Genomic DNA, 27,716 nt, shown 5'->3' on the forward strand with positions numbered 1-27,716 from the left:
AAAGGGTATGCATCACTAATTATTTTTCCATTAGCAACCTATATTTCATTTCCACATAGGACATTAAATTTAATATAATTTAGCCCACAACCTTGCAGTATGTCAAGCAAAGACCCAGGTGGGTTAGAGAAGAACATGTAGTATTTAGTGCTTTATTTAGGACTGCCGGGCCGCGGAGATACCTGAACTGGGCCGCCGAGCCCGCATTTGACGCGGACGTATGTAATTTTCCCGCAAAACACAACTCGTTTGACATGGGCTCACTGAATTTGACTCAGCGCGTGAAGTGGATCCCCCTCCCCCCGTGGTCCTTGCAAAAAAAAAATTCTGTCTTTACACCGGTCCCTAAGGCTAAAAAGGTTGGGAACTGCTGATTTAGAGAACAATCCTATTTAGATTTTACCAGTAGCTAGGAACCCGTTGTTTCTTGTGACAGAGCACTCTGAATATCCCTAAAAGATGGTTTTTATTTTATGCCCACATACATGCAGTATGGTAATGATCAAACTTCAGAATCAGAGCAATGCACAGCAGGTCAGCAGAAAATGCTATACTGAATTCAAATTGGATTTATGAGAAATTCAGCACTTCCACCTAAAACTATTTTGTTATTCAGGAATATATATGAGGTGAGTTAATCCATTCAGCAGCCGAGATCTGGCAGATTAAGGAAGCAGCGTTCCTGATTGCTTAAATTATGTTCAAGGACTCGTGACAAGATTTGCACCTTTCAAATATCCTAATAACTCATGTCATTCGCTGCCTCATTAGGAATATAAAGCAGGTAATCATCCTGTTGGTGCGGCACTATTAGCAGTGTATGGATTGGGACTCTTATTTTAATTCAATAACCCAGTTTCAGTATTTGGGCCACTAGAAAAAGACTGTAAAGTTATGTTTGCCTTCCACTGATGAATGTTAGAAGCTGCTTATTTTTAAAGGGGTTGTTCACCTTTGAGATAACTTTTAGTATGATGTAGAGCAGGGGTGTCCAAACCTTTGGCTCACAGGGTCACATTGGAAAAGAAAAATTGTCTGGGGCCCACACGTGAAATACACAAACACGTTTGATTTGTAAAAGTAAAGGAAATACACAGAAAAGAACTACAATGCCAGTTGGATAACCAGATGGAGCTATACACTGGAATGGGCGACATCTGGATATTAAAGACTTATAATTATATTATTATTATTACTAACTGGGCAGAGTCCCCCCTCCTCCTATATCCTTTGCGACACAACGTTTCCTCGGGAACCAAGCTGGGCCGCATTCATATGCATTCTGGGCCGTATGTGGCCCTTGGGCAGCAGTTTGGACACCCCTGATGTAGAGAGTGAGATTCTGAGATAATTTGCAATTTGTTTTCATTTTTTATTATTGAAGGTTTTTGAGTTATTCAGTAGCACTTCAATTTGCCTTTCAAGCAATCTGGTAACTAGGGTCCAAATTACCCTAGCAACCATGCACCGATTTGAATAAGAGACTGGAATATGAATAGGAGAGAGTCTGAATAGAAGGATCAGTAAAAAAAAAAAAAAAAAAAAAAAAAGGAGCAATAACAATAAATTTGTAGCCTAAGGGTTGGGGCAGACGGGCAGATTCAGGGAGATTTAGTCGCATGGCAACTAATTGCCTCTTCTGCGGGGCAACAATCTCCCCGAACTGCCTTCCATCTGCATGAATGAAGAATTGCCTGCGCTAATGCATTTGCGGCACTTCAATTTCCAAAGTCACCCGGAGTGCAAACTAGTGAGGCAACTTCGGGCGAATTCGGAAAAATTAAGCACTGCAAGGGAGAAGACAGTTCGGGGAGATTGTCGCCACACATAAGAGGCGATTAATCAGGCGACTAAATCTCCCCGAATCTGCCCGTGTGGTAGCTCACACATTTTAAGTCTTAGGGGTATATTTATCAAAAAGTGAAGTTCGAGGTCACCACAGTCCACTAGAGTGAAATACCACTCTCTCCATTCATTTCTATGGGATTTTAAAGGCATATTTATCAAAGGTTGAACTGCCACCCTTTGATAAATATGTCTTTAAATATCCCATAGAAATGAATGGAGAGAGGCGGTATTTCACTTTAGCGGACTGTGGTCATCTCTAACGTCACTCTTTGATAAATATACCCCTAAGTCTTTAATGGCCCTATGGCTACAATTCCCAAAATATAGGTGAAATTTTGTAACGGAGTAGAGGGAATGCAGGGTAAAGTTTGAGTGTGAGCGTTGTATGAAGAATTTAGAGGCAACTTTAATGTAGTCAGATTTTTCCAGGGGGTAAACAAGATGCATAAGGTTCAGCGGCATAACTAGTGTGCAACAAAAACATTTTTTATAATGGTTCGATGCACAGAGATACCTAAACACCAACCCTGCCCACCCACGCTCATGACCATAATTTTTCTCACAATGAAAAGGGCAAAAAAGTATGTATGTATGTATGTATGTATGTATGTATGTATGTATGTATGTATGTATGTATGTATGTAGGCTTGCTTTGATGAACACAGATTAAAAAAAAAAAAAAAAAAAAAAAAAAAAAAAAAGATACATAACTTTTAAGGTTCCTGCAATTCTTAATCTAATCTGCAAATCTTGGCCACCCATATCTGAATCAGTACTGTTCAGTGTAGAACAAACCTTGATCAAGGAGGTAGTAAAATACATGTTTCAGTCTCCAGGCAACCTCACTGGCCAGGGTTCACCATAACACAATTAAGCCCAGAGGCTAGAACTTCAAATCTGACCATTTTAGCTCCTGTTGAGAAATGAAGAAGAAATCCTATAGTTCTGGTCTGTAAATGTCACTATTTAGAATTGGCATGGACTACTGGATGTTTGTGCAACTTGTCAAAAGTACTAGGCCGGGAACTAGGGGTAGGCAGAAGAGGCACGTGCCTAGGGTGCAAAGCTTGGGGGATGCCAGGCAAGTACCTCACATGCAGCCTACCCCTAGTCTGGCAAGTGTTTCCTCAGTGAAAAGTGGGTGCATTCTCTGAAGACAAAGTGGTTTGCGCTCGGTGACGCACCCGTGTCCCCAGTTGCGCACGGTTACACACGCATCCCTGAAAAGCACCAACAACTTTTTAGGCCCCAACATTTAAATAATAAAGTAATCTGATCTGTTATTTTATACTTCCTTCCTTGCTCAGCCGGCCTTGCAAATCCATACAGGCATTTTCCAGTGTTTTACAGACAGCTGGTAAACAGGAAGCACTGGGGGAAAAATCATCTCATCAACAGAAGAAGAGATATGTGGTCTATGCACACAATGATCAGCGGTGCACAGGCAAGGCAGACCAGTGAGTATTTTTTTCTGGTCTCCTGAATACTGTATGACCAATAAGACTTGCACTGCAACAGATAAGGACTGGGGAGAATGAAAAAATGATTAAAATTTCAATTTCACTGGTTAGTGTCAGACAATTCATTTAACGACACAGGTAACCAGAAAGTAGCTCATTTAACTTAGCAAGGGTACAAGATAATAATCAGTTAAAGAATATATAATGTGTATAGAGAGATTTAAATGTATATATTCTGCATATTAAGTTCAATTTGGTGATCACTAATGAGTGTTATTAAATTACATAGATTATTATTATCCTTTATAAAGAGTTGTGTAGCATTTTATAGAGACTGTTCTCCATACTGTAAGTCCATTGCTCATTACTTCTTATAATGTCAAAACCCCAGGTATAACAAAAGGTAACAAGTTTGCCCAGGAGCAGGAACCCATAGCATCCAATATGATGCTTTTTAACAGATCACCAGTAAATGGTATCTGCTAATTAGTGGTTATGAGTTACTGCTCCTGGGCAAACGTATTGCCTTTTATTACAGAACTACTATATTCCTTATTATAGTCACATACTCCAATTTCATTGGGAGCCAATTTACCTGCCTGTATATTTTGAGTGACCAAAAATAAAAATATGTCCAAATTCCCAGAGCCCACACACGAATCAAATCGAGGACCCAAGCACTGCAAGAAAGCAATGCCAACCATCAGGCATACTTAATTAGTCCGGCACTGAACAGAGAGAGAGCAGAAATACGCAGAAAAGGCAGTACATAAAACAGCAAAGCCATTGGGAATAAGCAAACGGCTATGATTTCATGAATGGACTTCTCAGAGCTGGTGTTTTACAGCATTTGCCTAGTGGCCCTTGGCATGGGGTTTCCTTTAAAATAAATAAAATATGCTTAGGCACAATGTGTTTTGACAGCACTGTTGTTTAAGTAGATTGCCAAATAAGAGAGAGTTTAATGTTTCACTGTAAAGAAGGCAGATGCAAGAGCTCTCTTACACAGTGAAACAGCCATAAGTCATTTCCACCTAAAGACTTTCACTAAAAGTAAGGGAATGCAGGCTGAAGATGTCTAGACAGTAAATTAAACACTGCGTGGGCGAGGGGGCCCTCCTTCATAAAAATTATACTAATGTAACTCATTGCCACTGGCTGTCCCCCACCAAGGGGTTGTAAATTGTGACTAATATCTGTATTTATTAGGATGTGCTCCTGGCTACAGCTGGAATCTTGTTTAGCTTTTGCTCAACCACAACCATTAGTTACAGCAACACGGGGAATAAACAAAATTATGTGAATAGGTAAAGTTATAGTTCACCATGTGCAGCAAAACCACAGGTTGCTACGCTGGGAGACAAATAGCAATGCACACACCGCTGGTTGATGAATGCAGCACGGGAATGGGAAGAAGTGTTAAATCACCTTTTATTTTTTCAGACACGCAAAGAATGATGTGCAACTGTACACAGATTTCTGCTGGATTCTATGCTGCTGTGAACTTTAGATGCTGCAGCTTTATATAATAAGATTAAAAAAGATATACATAATACAGAATACATAACACAACAACAATCCTTTCAGCTTGCCACATTCATACGACCTGAAAGTATAAGTGAACATGAACAGAGCTGTACAAATTCTAGTGCAGTGCAAAATGAGAACTTTTATTCATATTGTTGCTTTGCCACCAGAGCAATGAAATGGCCGCCTGTACGTGCACATGTAGCCGTATCTGGAGATGTGTTTAAAAGTCACAATAAATATTTGTTCCCTTTTATAAGCACTTTGCCCTGTGCTACTAAAGGCTTCCTTGTGTACACATTTTAGAAGCACACACACATTTAGAGGGATAAGCTGTAAGCTGCAAACAAACAAAACAGAAAAAAAATAGTATGCGTGTCTGTATTTTAAGTGTGACTTGTGTGCAAGACCTTTAGTATGGTACTTGCAATGTAAATACATTAAAACAACATCAGAGAGGGTAAGGAAATGAGGGACTGTAAACAGTGCAAATACACAGGTTGTTTACAGAGAGTTCGGAGTACTCAGAAATGGAAACAGTTTGTTCTGGAGGACTCTGAACTCACCCATCATAGATAGGACACCATTTGTAACACTAAGTTTAAAACAAAGAAAAAAATAAAAGTACGTGTCTGTACAGTACAGATGTATTATGACATAGTCCTGGAGTATAAGACACTTACAGAGTAGAACACATTTACACTTTATACAGTTCAGAATTACTCTAGCTGTATCCTAGTCTGTGTATGGCATCCATATTGTAGTATGTAGTAGCATAATTGGATTGGCCACATCACACCAGGACAAACTGGATAAAAACAGAAAAGAAGGAAAATGACGGCTGCATGTGGTCACTGCCCAGTCTCAGGAACTAGCATCATAATTCTGACAGTAAACGTGTACAATATCAAAGGTTTTAGCCAGTAGGTAGATATAACAAGTATATAGCTAGTGGCTTGTAGAATGGCAACACATATTTTTATCAGACCCATAACCCTTCATATAGGGTAAAAAAGGGTAAGAGGGGTTATGGTGTAGTGCTGCCCTGCATTACTAGCATCGCAGGTTTGAGTCCAACCATTGCATCTTAAATGTTTTTCCTGTTTCTACATGGGTTTCTTCCACGGGCAACCCATGTATGGCTTAATTGCCCAATGACTGGCGTGCATGATGCACAATATCTGTATAGCACTCCAGAATAGGTCAGCACTTATAAAATAATAATAATACTGTATGTCTAGAAGACATTACTGCTGACATCACAATAAGCACCCTAAAATAAGCTCTAAATGTAAAATAAAGTCAGATGGAAGGTTCCTTCAGTTGATGTGGATACTTCTATGTATGGAATGTGAATTTCAAACAAGTGCTGATGTAGACTAATACTAAATTAGTTAATTGAATAATACTTGTGCTGGACTCCCAGATATATATGCATAGGTACTTGATCACAGGGACAATCAAAACACTCCATAGGAATTTTTTTTTTTTTTTTTTTTTTTTTAAGGAATTTGTTCTCTATATCCATGTATGCTGCAGGCAGCCCAGACTAACATTGGTTAGGCTGAAGTCTGTCAATATCTTTTCACCACGGATATATTTTAGTTCACACGGTGCGCGTTAAGAGTAAAGGGATGTCCAATGAGGAGGCTTAATTGTAAAAGCTTGAACCTTGTTTGGACGTTTAATTTCTATATAGACACACACACACACACACACTTTTAAACTCATGTTGAACTTTGGGTATACTGCCCCTTCGAGACTATATTCTGTTGGTATAAAAACTTGTTGTCAGTTATTGAACAGAAGTTTAATTTTACAGCATAAAAAAGTTGATCTCGCTGAGATGATCAGACCATTCACTTATTTTATACTATATTTTCATTATAATCGAGTTAGTAATAAAATACTATGTAAAGCAGACCACTAAACGTAACAATTTCTGACATCAACCAATTACAATTCACGCTGCAGTATAAAATAATCCATTTTGCACAGCAGTTTAACCACCGTATTTTACAACTAGTGCTAAACTGGGCTTGTTATCTGTGTGAGCATAACTGCTAATGCTCCAATAGTTTCACTTAATGCAAAGGGAGTCATTTCACTTAACACTTTAGTTAATCTCAACCATAATGTTTGAAAAATAAACAGAACAAAAAAAAAAAATTTATAATTAATTATTGATTAGAGGTCACCAAGATTTAAAAATGAAAACAACTTTACAATAAGACTATCATTTTCAACATTTATATAAAAACAGATTTATCATTTCAAACCAAATTACAAAAAAGTAGTTCTGTTTGCCAAGAGGGAAAGAGGCATGTTTAAACCTTATAAATACATTTTAGATAAAAAGTTTATGAAAATAATTTGTGGTAAAACTTAAGGCAGATTTATAAATCTTCGAAGTAAAAATTAGAATTTTCGAATTTTAATTTTTTTTTAAGGCCAAAATTGTCAAATTCGACTAGGGAATTATTAAAATTCGATTGGAGTTTTTGGCCCTAAGGGCTCTTACAGACGAGCTTTTTTAGCGGCGCTCCCCTGCGTTCTAGTTTCATGTGTTCAGCCGCAGGAGTAAACGCACTGAATTCTTTTCAACTGGGCTGAACTCACACAGACGCATGTAAGCGCGGAACACAGGAAAAATGCAACATGCTGCGTCCCAACCTGCGTTCATCGCATACATGTGTCTGAGTGAGTACAGCTCTATTGAAAATAATTCAGTGCGTTTACCCCAGAGCTCTCCTGAGGCTGAACGCATGAAACCAGAACGCAGGGGAGCGCAGCTAAAAACGCTTGTCTGTAAGAGCCCTTAAAGAACTCAAATTAGACTATTCCCCTCCTTAAACATTTCGAATGCCAGGTTTTAGCCTATAGAAGACGTCCTGGGATAAATTTGGAGAGGTTTGCAGCCTTCCTGACATTCAAGTTTTTTTTCAGAGAGAACTCGATTAGAGTTTGAGGGCCAATCCTATTCACCTGAGTTTCAAAAATTAGATTTTTTTTTTTTAATGAATTGCAATTGGTTGAATTTTGAGTTCATGGGACAAAAAAAAAAAAAAAACACAAACTCACTTTAACTCGAAATTTGACCCTTGCTAAAACTGCCCCTAAAAGAACCCTCCACACAAACCTCAAGAGATTTCCTTTTGAGCCCTTCATCCTCCAGGCATATCATTTTTCTCGGTTATTCCATGTACAGCTGCATTGCCTTGGGATTTTATTAACAACATGTGTCCAGCCTTCCTGACTGGTGGTGTTTCTTTACCTCCACTGCACCAACTAAAAACAAAGCCTTTTCATCAGATAGGAAGAGATTTATAAAATATTCAAAAAAACTTGTATTTCTGTAAAAGGAAGGGTGCTGCCAAACCACACAACCATGTAATTACTACGGAATATGCCCTATAAAAAGTCTGGTTTAACAGGTTTTAACTGTGCCATGCAAGGTCCAAAATATTCACAACTCATAGATGTATGTACGGTATTGTATGTAAATAAAAACAAGTTTACGGTATCAGCAAAAACCAACTTACAGCCCCGATCCATGGTGCCAAAGTCAAGACAGACGCAAGCATACAAACATTTCAATAGGCAGAACTATTTTATGGTAATTTATAGCTCTCCTACTGTAACCCCAGAAAACATTTCCAGATTTTGTGGGGGCTTCTTATGAATGGTAGGGGAAATCCCTACCACTCAGTAGAACTGAAGATGATGCTCTGATAAGTTGTGAAAGATTTAAGAAAATTCTAAAAGACCAGTTGCCTTAGATTTAATTCTAGTATCCATCTCTTTTGCATTACACAGGGTGTTTTCTCTACCTGCAAAGAAGCACCCCAAAGTACAACTGTCACCTTGCTCAACGCGCTACTACTAGTACAAGAAGTGCTCACAGGTGCTTTATCAGACTGAGAATGACTACTAAAGCCAAAAAAGATTGTGTAAGGGGTTGTTTCAGAATACTTGTCTGCCAGTTTCACACACCATGTACCATTTGTTTTAATCCCTCATGTACTCCTGTGTCTATCTTTTTGCCTTTCACAATCTTCCTGGTCTATCCTCTGCTCTTCTGATCTCTTAGGGCAATAACACAAATTGAATTTAATAGCCATAGTGCCTCGGTGGTCCAAACACCCTTAATCACCTGACACCACTCCCCACTGAAAACAACTGGATATACTTTATCTATGGAAGCTACTGATGGCAATTACAGCAGTTAGGTTAATAGGAACATATTGAGAAGAGAAGCAATTGCATACAAAGACAAGGTTCAAGCCTCACGGGGTACAACACTGATTTTGTATCTGAAATATTGTATCAGAACAGCATGTGTACATCAGGTACAGCTGTTCATTGCCCAAACAGCTGGAGATTAAACTGGATTTTGAAAAAAATTCCTACGTTTCCAACATGTAGCTGAAAATTGGCAAGGGATCTGCACTTTTTATTTATTTATTTATTTATTTTTTTTAAGGCTTTTTCAGAGTTCTGGAAATAATGGGACCTTGTAAAAGGCTTTGCAGGATTTCAATCACAAGCAAAAATGAAATAAAATCTATACGAATAAGCCCAAAAATATGTATAAGCGTACTGCACTGACAGGTGTCCGTTCTCCCACCTTACACCCCACCCTCACCCCCCAAAAAATTGGGCAATGTTAGTTAAACTGGACAACAGGAAATAATTCCCATTTCCGAAGAAACTGGATGACTAAGAGTACAGTAAAAAATAGTTTTAAGTACTCCAGCAACGCACTATGACAAGATCTTCAGCTTATCATAGTGGAGGGGGAAAAATAAGAAACCCCAGCACAACAAAAACAACTAGAATGGTGTAATAAAAAAAATAAAAAACATTTCCCAAAAACTTTTTTTTTTTTTTTTTTACACATTTAGCCTTAGGGCCCACAATCGAATCAGCCCATCTGCCCATGTTTGGCCACCTTAAAAACGTATGCATCTTTAATGAAATGTTGGGAACCAGTGAAGACCTTTTCTAAGTAATACTGTGTAGTAGTGGCTAAACATATTATAATGAACATCTTTAAGTGCATTGTTCTTTAAAAAGTACTGCTGCATCAAGAAAAAAAAAAAAAAAAAAAAAAAAAAAAAAAGTTTCTTTTGTAAATTAACTAAAGATGTAGGTGTCCTTCAGACTGGACTCCCCAGCTATTGCTGTGTGCTCTGCAAGAGGGGCAGCTCCTTAGTTTGGTAACCAGTGCAATATCTGCATTGAATTACAAATAACAGCCTATAAAGGGGTTGTTCACCTTTGAGATAAACTTTTAAACTGGCCATAGATGTTGAGATTTTTAAAAGATCCAATCCTCATCGTGAGACCACGATTTTCTCTGAATGATCGTACGAATTGACCATCAACTAAAAAGACCAATTTGCCAGGAAAACAAATGGGAGCTGCCTGCTTGGCCCTGCAAACATAGATAGATTGTACTGGGGCCTACAAAGATTTTTCGACCTGGCCGATCAATTTCCTGACAGATGTCGGCCAAAAAATCGTAAGATGTACAATCTATATTCTATATTCATATTCTAGTCTCTTATTCAAATTAAAGCATGGTTGCTCGGATAATTTGGATCCTAGCTACCAGATTGCTTAAAATGCAAATTGAAGAGCTGATGAATAAAAAGCTAAATAACTCAAAAACCTTAAATAACGAAAACTAATTTCAGTCTCTACATCATACTAAAGCTCCCCATAGATGCAACGATTCTTCTTGCCGAACGACCGATTTTAGAGAAGTCCAACCAATCCTTCGAAATTATCGTGCGGTTAGTGGGATTCGAACGATCGTACCCACGATCGTACTAATGACTCCTTTCTACCCACAGAGTGATACATTTTTTCAGTTTGCATGAAATATGACTGTAGTATACTTTGATCAAAATGTATAAGATTGAACAGAGTTGTACAACCTTCAGCAGATAATATTAATAATGTACTTTATTGGCTAATTGATGTGGTGATAGGCCATATAAAAATATTTTCACCCCTAGATTTGACACAGGTCAAAGTGACTCATACTGTGGCTTTTCAGCTAACAAGCGTCCAATGCTCTTAGGCTAACTTTATTTAGAGACATGTGACCGATTGAATTTTCCTGGTGATTGAATAACTTATGGACTGTTTTCAGGTGTTCTTCTTTTCATACCCCAGAGGAAAAGGAAGGGTGGCGATTGAAGGCCGGCCGTAAGTAGTGAGACATACCTTTGTGCATAAGCAAGCAAACCCTGACGGCTCGACCTATGGATAGTACGAGTCCAGTATGGTGATATGGCGACTAATAACACAATAACGCTCCGGTGTCCGAATATAGCAACAATATAACACGATGCTCCATTGCGGTTGGACTTCGACTACGGCCCCCCCTCTGACTGACTGGTCGGCGTTAGCAGCGGCGTCCTGTGGACTACCGGTGCGGTGCGCTGACTGCCTCAGTTTAGAGGATTAGGCCCTTGAAATGAATAACCACAGGTTAAGGCCGGAATGATGCTCAGGGTGACAGATCCCTGGATGCTCACGAGACAGGTCGATGTAACAGATTGTCCCTATTAGGTAACAGCCGACCATGGAGCTACTGAAAAAGCCAGATGTCAGCCAGAGGGATGTCAGCAGTGTGCACAGATGTGCGCAAACACGGGCGCCCATTGGGAGGCGGTGTTACGCGCTAATTGGCGCTACTGAGATGGATCGGCGCTACGGAACTGCTGCGGAAGAATGCATACACAGTGAGCCTTAGGCGAATCGGATCTGTGCGCACACACGCTGGGAACCTCAGTAATCGCGGATTAACCCGCTCTTGACACGTACCGATGGGCTCAGGATTTGGTCTACGGATTGTGGCAGTACAAAGCTTGCGGTTGCAACGATCTGAGGTATGTGCACTACAGATACGGCGATAAGACAAGTACTAGCGCGGTGATTAATTTCCTTGGGGTATGAGAGCAATGGCACATAGGGTATGTGCTATGACAAGTGTTTTTATCTGCACAAGTGTTTTATATATATATATATATATATATATATATATATATATATATATATATATATATATATATATATATATATATATATATATATATATATATATATATATATATAAATAATGAAAAGTTGCTTAGAATTGGCTGTTCTACAACATCCTAAAAGGTGAACCAACCCTTTAAGAATTCATTAATCCATTTAAAGTAGAGCACAACAGTGTTAAGGTCGCTCAAGGAGGTTCATTTCAACAGAACTAGCAGTACATAGGTCTGTGATAACCACCCCTAAACAATAATTTTGACTGATAATCACATCATTAATTGAGTGGTTAAAAGAGAAAAACTTTTTTGGAGAATGACTTACCAGCACCATAGAGCAACCTGGAATAACACGGGGATTGCAATCCAATCTCTCGCTCAAAGATAGATAGATCTGTTAGCATGTGGCTTTATTAATAAAAAATAAAATCCTGAATACTACCTGCTAGAGGCTCATCAACCTTACATGGTGAAATAAGTGCAGACTGAGAGGGCACACTCATCTGATACCTAAGTTGGATAGATATAAGAGAGCTTAAAGGAGAAGGAAAGCTCCAAGACAGTTTATTGCCAACAGATTAGCCACAATAGTGCAAGATACAACTCTATATTTATTCTGCAGAATGCTTTACCATATCTGAGTTAACAGCTCTAGACACTGTCTCTGTTTGTTTAGGATAGAAGCTGCCATATAAGCTTGGTGTGACATCACTTCCTGCCTGAATCTCTCCCTGCTCACTTACAGCTCTGAGCTCAGATTACAGCAGGGAGGGGAGGAGGGAGAGGAGCAAACTGAGCATGCTCAAGCCCTGCCCTGGAGGTTTATGAGGAAAACAGGAAGTCTGATACAGAAGCCCATGTATACACAATAAAAGGAAAGAAATGCTGTGTTTCTTTTGACAGAGGACTCAGAGCAGCATTACTTTGAGGGTTTACTGGTGTATTTATATAGACCTTTCTGATAAAGCTTACTTAATTTTAGCCTTTCCTTCTCCTTTAAGAGCAATATGCACACTGAGCAGATAACCTGCTTTTCCTCCTGAGTTTTTTTTTTATACTTTGCGTAGCTCCACACAGGCCTACACTATTCCTGTCTAAGAAGCAAAAAAAAATTTTTTTTAAGCGATGATAGCAGATCCACTTTTCCCAACTGAGTACAAAATGCAGGCTGAGGAAAGCAGAGGATCCACTCAATGTTGTACCCTTACCCTTAGGAAAGAAAAAAGTAGCCGTAAGGATTAAAGATTCCACACCAAACAGTTAAGCCATTAGCGTTTATTTCATGTCCTGTGATTCTGTTGCCTCACTATGACCTTGTGTTCAGAGACAGCAGGTCTGGACAGTGAGGTCACTGAAACAAGGGAATCAAATAAACACCTTGTGCACAGTTCTCAAAATAAGAACAAGGAACTGCGAAGGGTGGAAATCTGAAGAGCAAAGGCTAAAAAACATTAATGGCTGTAAAACGGTGATATACCCCATTAACTTTATAGCACTCTTCATTAGGAGTACATATGACCCAGTGGGGCTGTGAAAAATTGAATGAGTGTATTGCTGTGTATTGTACAGACATTCATCATAAATGTATTGCTGTGTATTGTACAGAGATTCATCATACCGTATATACTCGAGTATAAGCCGACCCGAGGTACCTAATTTTACCTACGAAAACTTATTGACTCGAGTATAAGCCTAGACACAACTACAGCCCTGTCTCCCAGCAGCGCACATTCTGCCAAAGCGACCCCTCCAGCGATCAACCAGACTTCTTTGCAAAGTTGATGGTGACAGAGAATTGCCAAACGGATTACTGTGTGCATTGTCCCACTACCATGTGCAGAGGGTGCTGTTTGATATTGCCATCACTGTTAATCTTTCGTATAACCAACAGAGGGTGCACTGTTCTTTCATACAACCAACAGATGGCGCTGTGTGTTATTGCAGTCACGGTTATTCTTTTATATAACCAACAGAGGGCGCACTGTTATTCTTTCATATAACCAACAGAGGGCATTGTGGGATATTGCAGTCACTGTTATTCTTCCATATAACCAACAGAGGGCGCACTGTTCTTTCATACAACCAACAGATGGCGCTGTGTGTTATTGCAGTCACTGTTATTCTTTTATATAACCAACAGAGGGCGCACTGTTATTCTTTCATATAACCAACAGAGGGCATTGTGGGATATTGCAGTCTCTCCCCAAGTGTACTGTTGGTATAGAAATGATTAAAAGTGACTGCAATCTCAGCTACTCGGGTCGGGTACCGCTGACCCGAGTATAAGCCGAGGTAGACTTTTTCAGCACATTTTGGATGCTGAAAAACTCGGCTTATACTCGGGTATATACGGTAAATATTCTTGCGCACTTTCATTTTACTCACATTCTCTACAATGTGTGGGTCAGCTCACATGGACATTAAATTTGCTTCATGCAGTTAGACTGCTACATTGAAGAACTAACAATTCAAACGGAGCGCACAGTTCTGTAACATTCAGAAGAAACCCCTCAAACAAACGTACTGTCTATATCAAAGTGATTTTCCATTAATAAAATAATAATACATCATGCAAAGTACTTTATGGAGATACAGACCTCCATAGTAATGGGTCAGCCAGTTTACTTAAAACATTTACACATTTGATAAATCCAACAGAATTCTTTTGCCACCACTATGAATTTATGTGGCTTAGTTACAGTCAAGTTATCACAAAGAAAAAGGAAATCATAAAAAGTTATAAATAGAAATATTTGCTTATAAATGGATTCTATGGGAGATGACCTTCCTGTAATTCAAACTTTTCTGGATAACAGGCTTGGAAAGTTGCTTATAAAGTCCATTTAATACGCAACCTTTATTTAGAGATAAACTATCACCTTTTTATGAAGTAACAAACTTTTTAAATGCAGAGTAACAGGAAGAATTTTTTTTTTTTACTTAATGATGGAGAATTTGCAAGAACAATGGAGTAACTCTTACACTCACAGTATATCATTAAATCGCGGCATCCTGCTGTCTGGATGTTGGCAGGGCATCAATAACAAAGGAAAAACACAAGGGCAGCATATTTTGGACTGCGCGATGGTTAATAAAACCGTTTATTGCTATAGTGAATGACTATGGTTCTGGACTAAATGAAGGATTTAGTTGGCTAATTCGATCTGTTTAATAATAACCAGTTATCAACAACAACAGTCATCTGTGTGCTGGTGATGCATTAAAAATAATACTATAGAAAGAGGGCAACAATAAATATAAGGTTTATGAAACCACATGATAAAATCAAGGTTCACCACACTGGGCCAAGCTAAACATCTCATGGCAAGCTGGAATCCTGCAGTTAAAGGGGAAGGAAACCTAGTCAGCGCAAACCCCCCACCCTCCATCCTCCCCTCTGGCCTACCCGTCCCGCTGGGCAAATTCCCCTAACTTGTTACTTACCCTTCTGCGCAGGTCCAGTCCAGGGAGTTCACCGACGTCATCTTCTTCCACGCGATCTTCTTCCTGCTGTGAACGGCGTTTTGGCGCATGCGCAGTAGGATCATTTCGCCGGTACGGATCTACTGCGCATGCGCCAAAAGTCACGCGCAGTAGATGGTACAGGCGAAATGATCCTACTGCGCATGCGCCATTCACAGCAGGAAGAAGATTGCGTGGAAGAAGATGTCGGGAGGGGGGGTTTGCGCTGACTAGGTTTCCTTCCCCTTTAAAGATGAAACACTTTACATTAAACGTGTCCCACCATCTGGCACTATATTGTATTGGGAAGGAGCTCCCAGTTTGGGCAGCCATGATGAGCTTGCTCATTATGCACTTTTGTGTGGTGCAATATTAGTCAACTGTCCCGATTTTACATTGTTCGCATGAGCCAGGAGACGCTTTTATACAAGCACATGCATGTACCCAAACATGGTTGCACACACTTGGAGATCCCTTGATAGTGGGCAGCATAGCACTCACTAGGAGGATTTTCTAGCGCAAATATAATTTTTTCCCTCCCAACCAGGGAGCAGGCTCTAGTGGCAAGCACCTCCAGCGGGATAAACAATTTTGCTATTATAGGTACCCTTTAATGCAATGTAAATGAAATTGCATTTAAAGCTGCATTTGTTTATCCTTTTCTGTTCTCTGGTTCAAATTCTTGAAACAATGTTGCAACAGTCAATTCCCCTCCAAATTTGCTTATTATGTGGCTTCTGATATATTGATTTTTATTCTCTGCCTTTCTTGTTCTTTCAGCCCAGATTTCAATAGCAGTTACATTTACAAAATAATTTTTCAAATTGTTTAAAATACATTGCTAAGCCACAGAGAATTACATTTTTTGTTTTGGAGTGGAGCCCTTTGAACCACATAAATAAACAAAATGATTACATGCAGTGTCACAAAAACCACACTGCACCAATACAAAATAACTTTGCAGGTTTTCGGTCATAAGCACTTCAGAGACCCCCTTGATGAAGTACTTACATAATTAAACTTGTATGGTTGAGTTTTGTTTTGTTTTTTTAATCTCCAAGGTTGCACCACTCTGTTAAAATGTTTCAGCCAGTTTGATTGTTTTAATATACCTTCTCTGGACGAGTACATAAAAATAATTCATTTGAAACCTTGTAACAACCCTAAATGGTATATACAGTGCATAATTAAATGTAGCTATAGCATGAAAGATGGTGCACTTAAAGTCCAAATGGCTGCTTTGGAACACAGGTCTATGAACCCTGCCAACTTCGAAATATTGCAAAGTTAACTGTTGCTTTTATACAACCTCTTGCAGATTAGATCCCGGCACGGCACAGTAGAAAAAGTTATATAAAAATAAATAAATAAATAAATAAATAAATAGTGGCTCATTACTAGACAAGCTCCTTGCTTCTCCTCTCCCTTTGTGTGTCGTGTGTCTAGTTTGAATATCTCCAAAAGAAGGAAACAAACTTTTTAATGGCGTTTGAATATTTCCTCACACCTGCCCCCACATACAGGTTGAAGGGGTTTATCATCAGTAAAATCAGTTGTAAAGAAAAGTCGTTTCCTGTAAGTATAATTGCAAAACCGAGGGGTGTCAACCTGCAATAGTGAACACACATCCCACCCACCTGTGGTTCCCGTCATGCTAGCTCCTGTAACATTGACCCACATTTGCCCCAGATTTCCCAGACTTAAATAAAAATCAGGATTTGTTCTTGAGCAAGGAGTCATGCCACCCGCTGATAAGGGAGATATAGATAGATAGATCTATATATGTTAAAGGATCAAAGACTAAAGATCTAAATTTGAAAGCTTTTTTTGCTGCTGCAATGTGGAACAGGGTTTAACACGATCATAATGAAAACCACAGATCACATACAGATAAAGTTCAACACACACCCTTTTATATCCTGAACATGTACCAGCTTTCATCAAATCTGTTTACTACCTACCTCTTTCAAAACAAAAATGTGGCAAATTCCATTTTTCGCCAGAATAATAAGCACAAATTCAAAGATAAAATGGATATAGAGAAGTACAGGAAACCATTATTGTCCAGGCTTTGTCCCACTGCTTCTTGTGCGAGTAGTATTTTTTTCACGAAAAGCTAGCAAGTATTTACCAAATATACGAAAGACAAAAGAACAGAAAAAGGCCAATTTGAAAACACCTGTGCTGCAGTCATGCAAGCCTAATAATATTGCTCTGCAGACAAGCAGTGGCTGGCCTTTTGTTCAAAAGGCAAGACAAAATCTGTCATAACCCAATTGCTGCCAAGAATGGTCAAACAACTCGAATCTCAGCTAAAGGATGTCTACCATTTTTTCAGGTCTTCTGGAATTCTTTAGTCTTTAATCATGTGGTTTCTAGACCTGACCCAAGTCCAGTATTAGCACAAGTTATATGTATGCCTACATCTATAAAGACTGCTTTTAATTACAGATATATTTGTATAGAACTATAAAACCATTGATAATTTAATTCTAGGCAACTTTACAAATTCACATTCATTAAAATTTTCTTTCATTACGCATCTGTTTTTATGGTTTATATACACCTTTAGGGCAGAGACACACACTGCTATTTCGAGATTAGTCACCCAACGACAAATCGCTTCTTCTTCGGGCGACTAATCTCTCTGAACTGCCTTCCCATTGGCTAGAATGTAAATCACCCGCAGGATGGCACTCTGAACGCTTCGGCTTTCCAAAGTCACCCTAATTTTCATCGTGAGGATTTGTCGCTAGGAGATTAATCTCCCAAAATAGCGTGTGTCTCTGCCTTTAAAGGAAAAATTTACAGATAACTGAAGCATGGGCCATAGCAGCTCTGGAATGGAAAAGATGTACTAAAAATAGGACATTGGATGGTCCACATTTAGACCTGGGGTTTATTAAAAAAAAAAAAAAATTTAAGAAAACACAGCACTATTGTGATCAAATATATAAATAGAGTAAATTCAGTAATTCAGGATGATCCTTACATCAGGTTAAAACAGAAAATAAATGGTTTCTATATCAACATACACTTACAATGAGTGTAGATTGCCAGCTTAAGAGGTCTTTATGACATATTTAACTGTGCTATCAAATGTTCCTCTTGTGTTCTGCCTATATACTGAACTGTGCCAACAGTTCAGTGCTGTAGAGAGAATGGCCGATTAAGCTCTGCAGGTGTAGGGTCAGAACTACCAAGGATCCAGTCAAATGTATTAATCAAACAGAAAAGTGTTGTCTCCTGCAGTATCAAAGACAGCAATTGGCCTAATGTTAGACCCACAGTCCTATAAAGTAGTTTTATCCTCTAAAATAGCATTAGTCGACACTCATTTCTAAATCACCTGTCCCTTGGGCTTTGAGCCTGATTTGACTTAAAAATGATTGAATATGTGGTTAAACTGCACAGTTCAAAATTGAACAAATTGTGAAGTCAGCCCCATTCAAAAACCAACAGTGCATGGTAATTGGAGCAAATGGACATTAACAATGCAATACTGCAAAGTATTACTGGAATTATTTTAAGTATCACAGTTTGTCTTCTAGAGACTTCTCCATTCTGATTTAATTTCACTATAATCACGAGTGATGTAAACCACTTGAAATAAATGTTTTTATCATACAGCATTAAACAAATGCAAAATAACCAGAGTGCACTTCATTTCCACAGGGCTAATATTTGCACTCCAAGAACTGTGCAAGAATATTGATAACCGGCAATTCAGACTACTAAAAATAAATAAATCTCACCGCGTCTTAGCTAATGTGAATCACTGGCACAACCAGAAGCCTTGAGAGTCCATCATTTAAAAATTCAACGGAAGAGCAAAGAAAAACTGCTTAACACACAAATAAGTACTGAGAAAATCAGCGAGCCATGAACTATTCAGAATCCATGGAGACACAGCACAGGCTCATGTCTATAGAAATGCAACATATGAGAGACTGATAATGATCACAGAGAAAAAGCAATCTAAAGTAGGAAATAAGAGAGCACAAGGGGAAAAAAAAAATTCAGGTTGCTGAAAATTTCATCTGGCATGTCAAAGCATTATTAAGCCTGAATACTTGAACATCCAAACAGACAAGTAGAATTTGTCAGCAGGATGGATAAAGCCGATAGCATGAGATATTTTCGGTACCCAGCACATGTGCAGAAAGATCTGTCTCCACATTGCTAATGATTAACTAGAGTACATCTAAATAAAGAGACTGCTAACTAACAAGTGCAATTGTGTTCACTAAGATACAGATATGTTACAGATTTCACAGTAGGTATTGATCTCTCTCAATTTCACCACAGGGGCCAATCAAAGAGGACATAACATTTGCAAATCCACACATTTATGCAGATGTGTCAAATTTAATAAAACTCACACAATAAAATCTCAGAGTAATGAACAACAATGCGGGGAGAATCACTTACCAAACCATGGTTAATGAATCCATATTTCTTGCATAGCCTGTCAGCTTCAGCAGAGCCTCCAGATATACGAGCCGCCCACGTGTTTGTATACACTTTTTGTCCAGTAATCTCCTCGACTAGCACACTCAACAAAGTCCATAACATGAGCAGCAAACTGGGCGACAGATCCATGGGAATATATTTGGTTCCTGGGCTAGTTAATGACCAGCTTTAAATAGAAAAAGAGATGGAATCTTGGGCCCCACACAGCTTCCTTTATGCAAACTCTATTCCATAGGTAAAACTGAGTACTTTTACCAACTCATTCCACTTGAAGAAGCTTGCAGGATGGACTTTGGTTCAAAATTATATCTGGAAACAGAGAAATAAAAAGTTACATATCCAAATGTATGTATACAGTGCAGTTGTAAAGCACTCAATGATCAGGGCGCTCCTGAAACGAAGCAAGGTAAACAGCAAAAAGTCATCACATGTAACTTAGAGCTGAATTTCCAGTTTTTATGCACCCACCTTTGCCCCCGCTCCAACGATTAAAGGGATACGGTCATGGGAAAAAACATTTTTTTCAAAATGAATCAGTTAATAGTGCTGCTCCAGCACTGAAATCCATTTCTCAAAACAGCAAACAGATTTTTTTATATGTTCAATTTTGAAATCTGACATGGGGCTAGACATATTGTCAATTTCCCAGCTGCCCTCAGTCATGTGACTTGTGCTCTGATAAACTTCACTCTTTACTGCAAGTTGGAGTGATATCACCCCCCTCCCTTTTCCCCCCCAGTAGCCAAAAAAGAACAATGGAAAGGTAACTAGATAGCAGCTCCCTAAAGGTGGCCATACACGGGCCGATAAAAGCTGCCGACAGACCGTGTTGGCAGCTTATTGGCCAGTGTATGGGGCCACCCCGACGGGCTTCACCGATCGAGATCTGGCCGAAAGTCGGCCAGATCTCAATCGGATGGGACAAAAAATCCCGTCGGATCGCGGCCGCATCTATTCGTTGATGTGGTCCCGCGATCCGACCGCCCGTTAGGCATCGTTAGGATCCGATCGTTGGGCCCTAGGACCCACGATCGGATCAGCCCGATATTGCCCACCTCAAGGTGGGCATATTGGAGGGAGATCCGCTCGTTTGGCGACATCGCCAAACGAGCGGATCTCTCCATGTATGGCCACCTTTACACAAGATAACAGCTGCCTGGTAGATCTAAGATCAGCACTCAATAGTAAAATCCCATGTCTCACTGAGACACATTCAGTTACATTGAGAAGGAAAAACAGCAGCCTGCCAGAAAGCATTTCTCTCCTAAAGTGCAGGCACAAGTCACATGACCAGGGGCAGCTGGGAAATTGACAAAATGTCTAGCCCCATGTCAGATTTCAAAATTGAATATAAAAAAATCTGTTTGCTCTTTTGAGAAATGGATTTCAGTGCAGAATTCTACTGGAGCAGTGCTATTAACAGATTCATTTTGAAAAAAAAAAATGAATCTGTTAATCCCTTTAAGTTTTAAGCATAGAGCGAGACAGAGGGCAGCAGCCCCAAGATCGCCCCTGTTAATGACACAAACTACTCTTTAAACATATCATTGATCTCCTGTAAAGCTGCCTTCATGCATGTTGCATGGCATAGTCAGATTACATGAATAACTTTATTTTAAAATATTCTGAACTATAAAAGCAAATCTGTTCCCAAGTACAACTATCTGCAGTAGCTACTACCTTCAGCCAAAAGTTGACAGATGACTGTTGACTGAGGGTACAGTCCCAACGAACTGAAGCGCTGCAATCCAACATTGCCCTTATAAAAATGAATCGCAGAATTCAAGAAAAGTTGGCACCTCCAGTTATTCAAGTAGGAGGATTTTTTTTGTGTGGAATGGCTTATCTTGTAATAAAACAAAAAAAAAACTCAAGAAAGGTCAGACCCCAAAACATAAAAAATGAAACAGACCAGGGCTTTACAAATACAGCAGGCATTTACACAGAATTCTCTAGCAGCTGTTCTCTTCTGAATAAACTAAACATTTTGGCCTTATCTGATGAGGGTGAAAAAAAAAAAAAAAAAAAGCATACAGCATTCCAGAAAATGAAATCTATTGATTTCCCCCACACATTTCCTCTGGAAAAATAATTTCACTCTGCTTATATCCAACAAAACGCATACAGACTGCAAAGTATTCCCCTGAGCAGAGCTTCACACTCACACAGATAAAGTAGAACTTATTACCCTTAAACATTATAAACAGAGTTATACCATTTTCCCCTCTTACGTTTCATCTAATGCTGCAAAATAGAAATTTCTATACAATAGAATGGCTTGTACCGCTAATTTGACAAAATAAAGTGAAAACAGTAAATTGCACAGTCATTCATTTAAAACACATTAATTTTTTGGCGTTACTGTTCCTTTAAACTAATGTGTAGGCAAACACCTTTTAAAAATGGAAGGTTTGCATTCACTTAAAAGAATTATTCACCTTTCCAACACTTTTTTCAGTAGAGCTGTTGTCAGATTGTTCATTATAAACAAATATTTTTTTTATTAGCAACTATTGTATCAAGTCTAACAGCTGCCTGTAATGAAACTCAGGGATTCTGCTCAGCAGGGACAAAGATAAGAAATGTATCAACTAAATGTATCAATTTAGAACAGTTTACAGGGTCGGCAATCCCCTCTGCCCAGAGCTGCTTTAGAAGGTGAAAAATGACACTTTACACTTCAATACTAGAAAAAAGGTCACACATAGAAAATAGAAAGTAATTGGAAAAAGTAGTTAGTAGGGATGGGCGAATTTGACCCGTTCCGCCAAAAATTCACCACTGGTGAAATGTCGCCGACGCCCATTTAAGTCTATGGGTGTCAAAAAATGCGTGTGGTGAAATTTTTTTGACACGCGTCTTTTTGTTTTGACGCACGACGCCATACAAGTCTATGGGTGTCATTTTTGCGGCAAAACAAGGCGAAAAACATTCGCCCATCCCTAGTAGTTAGAGACGATACATTTCTTATCTTTGTCCCTGCTTGAGCAGAATCTCTGGGTTTAATAAAAGGTAGTGGTTAGAATTGATACAATAGTTGCGAATGATCCACAGATACAGCTAAGAAATGTATCAACTAAATGTATCAAATAAATGTAGCAAATTGTAACCATTTCGAATGCCCCTGAATTACTGAGCTGCCAGACTGAGACACCAGAGACACAAACGTTCAACTTAGATTTTGGAAAAACAGTATATAAAAAAAAAAAATGGAAAGTAATTGGAAAAAAAAAAAAATTATTTCTGGGCAACAATCTGAAAACAACTGAACTGAAAAAAAGTGTTTGGAAGGTGAACAACCCCTTTAAAGGCAGCTGTTAGAATTGATACAATAGTTGCTAATACGCCAGAGATGCTGCTGAGAAATGTATCAACTCAATGTTGCAAATTAGTAACAGTTCAGATTTTGCGCCTGAATTACTGAGCTGCCAGACTCAAATAACAGAGACAAGAACATTAAACGTTTAAACTTAGATTTTGGAAAAACTGTAAGAAATGGAAAATATTTTTAAAAGTCTTTATTTCTGGTGAACCTGAAAATAACTGAACTGAAGAAGTGTTTGGAAGGTGAACAACCCCTGTAAGAAGCTTTACACCCCACAAACTACAACAGACCACAGAGTAGGGCTCTCAGACGCTCTGTAATTTGCCAGGACCTATTTGTAGACATGATGTGGTATGAGGTCTGTCTATAGGGGAGTGGTTGGCTTTTTGCCCTCAAATGACCACAGCCATCCCATCTAGCTTTGTGCAGGTGCAGACATGCTGTGTTCTGGAAGCTACTGACTTGTTCACTGCTGGCTAAATCCCTTCAAACAGCCAGTTAGAGAGAAAATGCCCATAATTCATCTATAATTATTTTTCTGCATCTTCCATCAGCTTTTCTTCTGGGCTGGTCATGAATATATGGTATATGGCTCCACAGAATGCAGTGGGCCAGCGGAGATATTTAGTAGAAATTGGTGAAATGATAGCTGATCACAGCAGAAGTGATAAAACAAATTTTAAAAAATGTTTGCAATTTAAGCAAGTGCTCTATGCTTGGCGATACTGGTCCTTCATGTTGAAGGAATGCTGAATTCTCAACAGTACTTGCTTTGCAGCAGATTTGTCATAAGATGCCTTTAATCTTGGAGCAGCCTTGCAAGACCCATTATTACAAAAGAAACACTTGCTTTATACGTATTTACAACTACTAATGTATTTTTACCATCAAGTGACTGTGAAGGGTTAAAAAAATGTGTTTGGTTTACAGCTTGATATACGGTAACCCTAGTTTTATTTAAAATGCATAAACACAGTAGTAGGAATGACATTTTTATTCAAGGATCTGATTAAAGAACGCATCCTGTGTATTTCAACTGCCATAATATGCAAAACAAACAAAAAAAGCCTCAGACACAAACCTGTTCCACCAAGCAATAAAACTCTTAGCTGGCCATATACTTAAATCCATATATACAGCCCAACCGCCAAATAAGCTCCACACGCACAAGAATATATATATATTTGAACCAGGCAAGCTTTCAACTAGATGCATGAGCATCAACAAACATTAACTTGTTTGTACATATATTATATTGTTACATATCAAAGCTGAAATCCTCATTCACAGCACTTAAAAATCCAACAGAACAAAACACAAACATTAAGGCTTGATCCTCAGCCTTTGTAAAATGCTAGCATTCAATAAGCAAATGTTTGGATGAAAAGCACTCAGAATGTAAAGTGTTGTCATCCCAGAGAGACACCTACTACATCCAATACATGTGAGTGACATTTTCCCAGGGAGGCAGCCATCATAAACAGTTTGTTTAATGTTTATGGGTGATTTTCAGCCAAGCAGTTTATGATGGATGTCTCATTGGGATGATGTCACTCGCTTTTCTGGTATGTGGTGGGTGTCTATCTGGCATGATGTCACTTTACATACTAATTGAGGGCACTGCATTTAAAAGATTTGCTTATTGCACACTAGCACTTCAACAAAGGCTAGAGATCCCAAATTTTATGTTTTGTTTTCAAGTAAACCACTTGTTGGGTTTAGAAGTTCATTAGGCTTACAAACTCATTTACAAACTTATTCCATTGTAAAGTCATGGATTCTGGGACTCGGAAGTCCTGCTTTCCAGAAAATCTGTGCACAACCCACTACAGAAAGCAAAGGGTCCAGAAAGCATTAGTTTGCTGGAATAAAGTAAGAGAGGAGTTATATGAATGGCAGCCTAAAGCTAAGGCCACACTAGGCGATAGCGCCGCGATTTGACTCGCGGCGACTTTTAAGCCGCAATCGCTGGGGAAACTTTTGCGCTGGCGTCTATGGGGAATCGCGAAAAATCGCCAGCGTAAAAACACACGCGGCGATCTTTTCTCTACTGTCGCTCGAAATTGCCTCGCTAGGTGATTTCGAGCGACAATAGAAAAAAGATCGCCGCGTGTGTTTTTACGCTGGCGATTTTTCGCGATTCCCCATAGACGACAGCGCAAAAGTTTCCCCAGCGATTGCGGCTTAAAAGTCGCCGCGAAAAGTCGTCGCGAGTCAAATCGCGGCGCTATCGCCTAGTGTGGCCTTAGCCTAAGGCTACGGCCACACCAGGCTATTAATCGGCCTGTGTATAAATACAGGCAGGGAATCAATCGTTATCCTCTTCTTAGTCCCTTCCAATATCTGCGCTAATGATCAAAATTTTGAGTCATTTTAGAGGGTTTTTTTTTTTTTTTCCAATCTCAACTAAACTCACATTTTAAAAAAACCACAAAGGTCTACTTATTTATTAAGAGATCCAAATATAAAAATTATAAACATAATCTGAAGACCACTAAATCCTCATTTACATTGTAGTTTTGCATTAGAGTTTTAAAACATTAAAAACATTCACAACACTAAAATGTTTGAATCGTATCCTTATTTTCGATTTCTCTAACTTCTACTACGTTCCATCTCTCTGTTGGAGTTCTTCAAAGATTTGTCCTTGGCCCTCTGCTGTTCTCACTCTATACTATTTCACTAAGAAAACGTATTCAGTCATTTGAACACCCAACTTGAATAGTCTACTCCTGACCTCTATCCTTCTGTCCTTAGCAGACTTGCCTCTCTGCTGTCTCCTCCTGGATTTCACAGCACAGCCCTAAACTGAATCTTTTTATAAAAAAAAAAAATAGATAAATAAAAAATTATTTCTCCAAGATCTTCCCCTGTCCCTTAGATTTCACTCACAGTTAACATCACCTTCTAATTGACCACACAGGAACGCTTGTGTAGTAGAATCAGCTCCCAAACTTTGTCAAATTGTAGGTCCTGGTGCACGTACCCTGACTGGCGACCTTCCAATCCTTTTCACAAGTATTGATTGAAGTACAGCACCAAAAAAAAGATTTTTATAGATAAAAATGCCTTTATTAGAACGTTGGCAGGACCTGGATAAGCGACATTTCAGGCTACACAGAGCCTTTTTTCAAGCTTGAAAAAAAGGCTCTGTGTAGCCTGAAATGTCGCTTATCCAGGTCCTGCCAACGTTCTAATAAAGGCATTTTTATCTATAAAAATCTTTTTTTTGGTGCTGTACTTCAATCAACACACAGGAACGCTGCCTAGGAATTACCTTAGACTCTCATCTATCTTTTCTACGCACATTCTAACACTTGCCAAATCTTGTTGTATTCAGCTGCGCAACATTGCCCAAATACGACCATATCACAGTTCAGATACAACCAAAACACTTATGAAAGTCTCCAATCTCCCACCTTGATTACTGCAACCTACTGCCCCAGGTATTCCAACAAGTGACCTTTCACAACTCCAATCTGTTCTAAATGCTGCCACTAGACAAATTCATCTAACTTAGAGTCCTGCGCGGGTCCATTTTTTGGAACCTGTACCCGCAACCTGCAATCCGCAACTTGCATTATTACCCGCAACCCACTGACCATCAAGAATCAGGAAGTGCTAAAAAAATAAAAAAAAATAAAATAAAAAAAAAATCGCTATTGGAGCAGACCCGCGGCCCAACCTGCGACCAACAGACCCGCGTCTAAACCTGCACCCAGAACTTCTAATCGCAGGTTTTTGCGGGTAACCCACGGGTACCAGACCGGCTGCAGGACTCTAATCGAACTCACCATTCAACATCAGCTGCTCTCCTATACATATCCCTTCACTGGCTCCCAATCTCCTCTAGAATGAAATTCAACACTCACATTCAAGGCCCTTAACAATAAAGCCCCTCCCTATATATTTCATCTCTGACCTCAAAATACACTCGTTCAATCAACCTTTACTCTGCTTCTGAACTTCGCCTCTTCTCCTCTCATAACTTAATTCCATTGCCATCTACAAGTATTCTCTAAAACTCTGTCCCGAGCCCTTTCTTCCTTCCTTTTCAAATGCTCCCTAAAGACCCACCTGTTTAGGGAAGCTTATTCAATGCATCTTAATTAATCAGACATAAAATGTATTTTAAACCTCAAATCTGTTCCTATAATCCTTATGTCTCAATTGAACTCTAACCCTTTAGTTTGTAAGCTCTTGCATGTAGGGTCCTCTAATCCTATTGCACTCTGTAAACTTTTGTTTGTTATTCGTTCCCTGTTCTTATAAATTAATGTAAAGCACTGCGTAATTTGTTGCCGCTATATAAATGATTATTTTTTATTTTATTTAAATAAATAAAATACAAAATTTGATAATGACATTATCCCCATAGCGGATTTTGATGCAGAGACTCACGAGTAGTCAGTAAAGCAGGCTGAGAAGAGTGGATTCTCTCTCTCGACCTACATTTATACGCAAGCAGAGAGACCGCTCCATATAGCTTAGCCTAAAGGGAATATGCAAACTGGTTTCTAGGATTCAGGCAGACCATTATAAATTCCTCTCAGTATGAGCAATTAGGCAGTG

The 27,716-nt window shown here is 39.1% G+C and overlaps 1 protein-coding gene across 1 annotated transcript in view; it reads right to left on the reverse strand.

Annotated features, from left to right (window-relative positions):
- The window catches only part of furin.S (furin, paired basic amino acid cleaving enzyme S homeolog), a 107,214-nt gene that overhangs the window by 74,865 nt on the left and 4,633 nt on the right, over positions 1-27,716 (reverse strand). Inside the window, 1 exon segment of the mRNA NM_001087807.1 lies at positions 19,778-20,128. Within this exon segment, the coding sequence (NP_001081276.1) occupies positions 19,778-19,948 (171 nt within the window). The 5' untranslated portion in view covers positions 19,949-20,128.

Source organism: Xenopus laevis, chromosome 3S (assembly GCF_017654675.1).
Source record: "Xenopus laevis strain J_2021 chromosome 3S, Xenopus_laevis_v10.1, whole genome shotgun sequence".
Lineage (NCBI taxonomy): Eukaryota > Metazoa > Chordata > Amphibia > Anura > Pipidae > Xenopus > Xenopus laevis.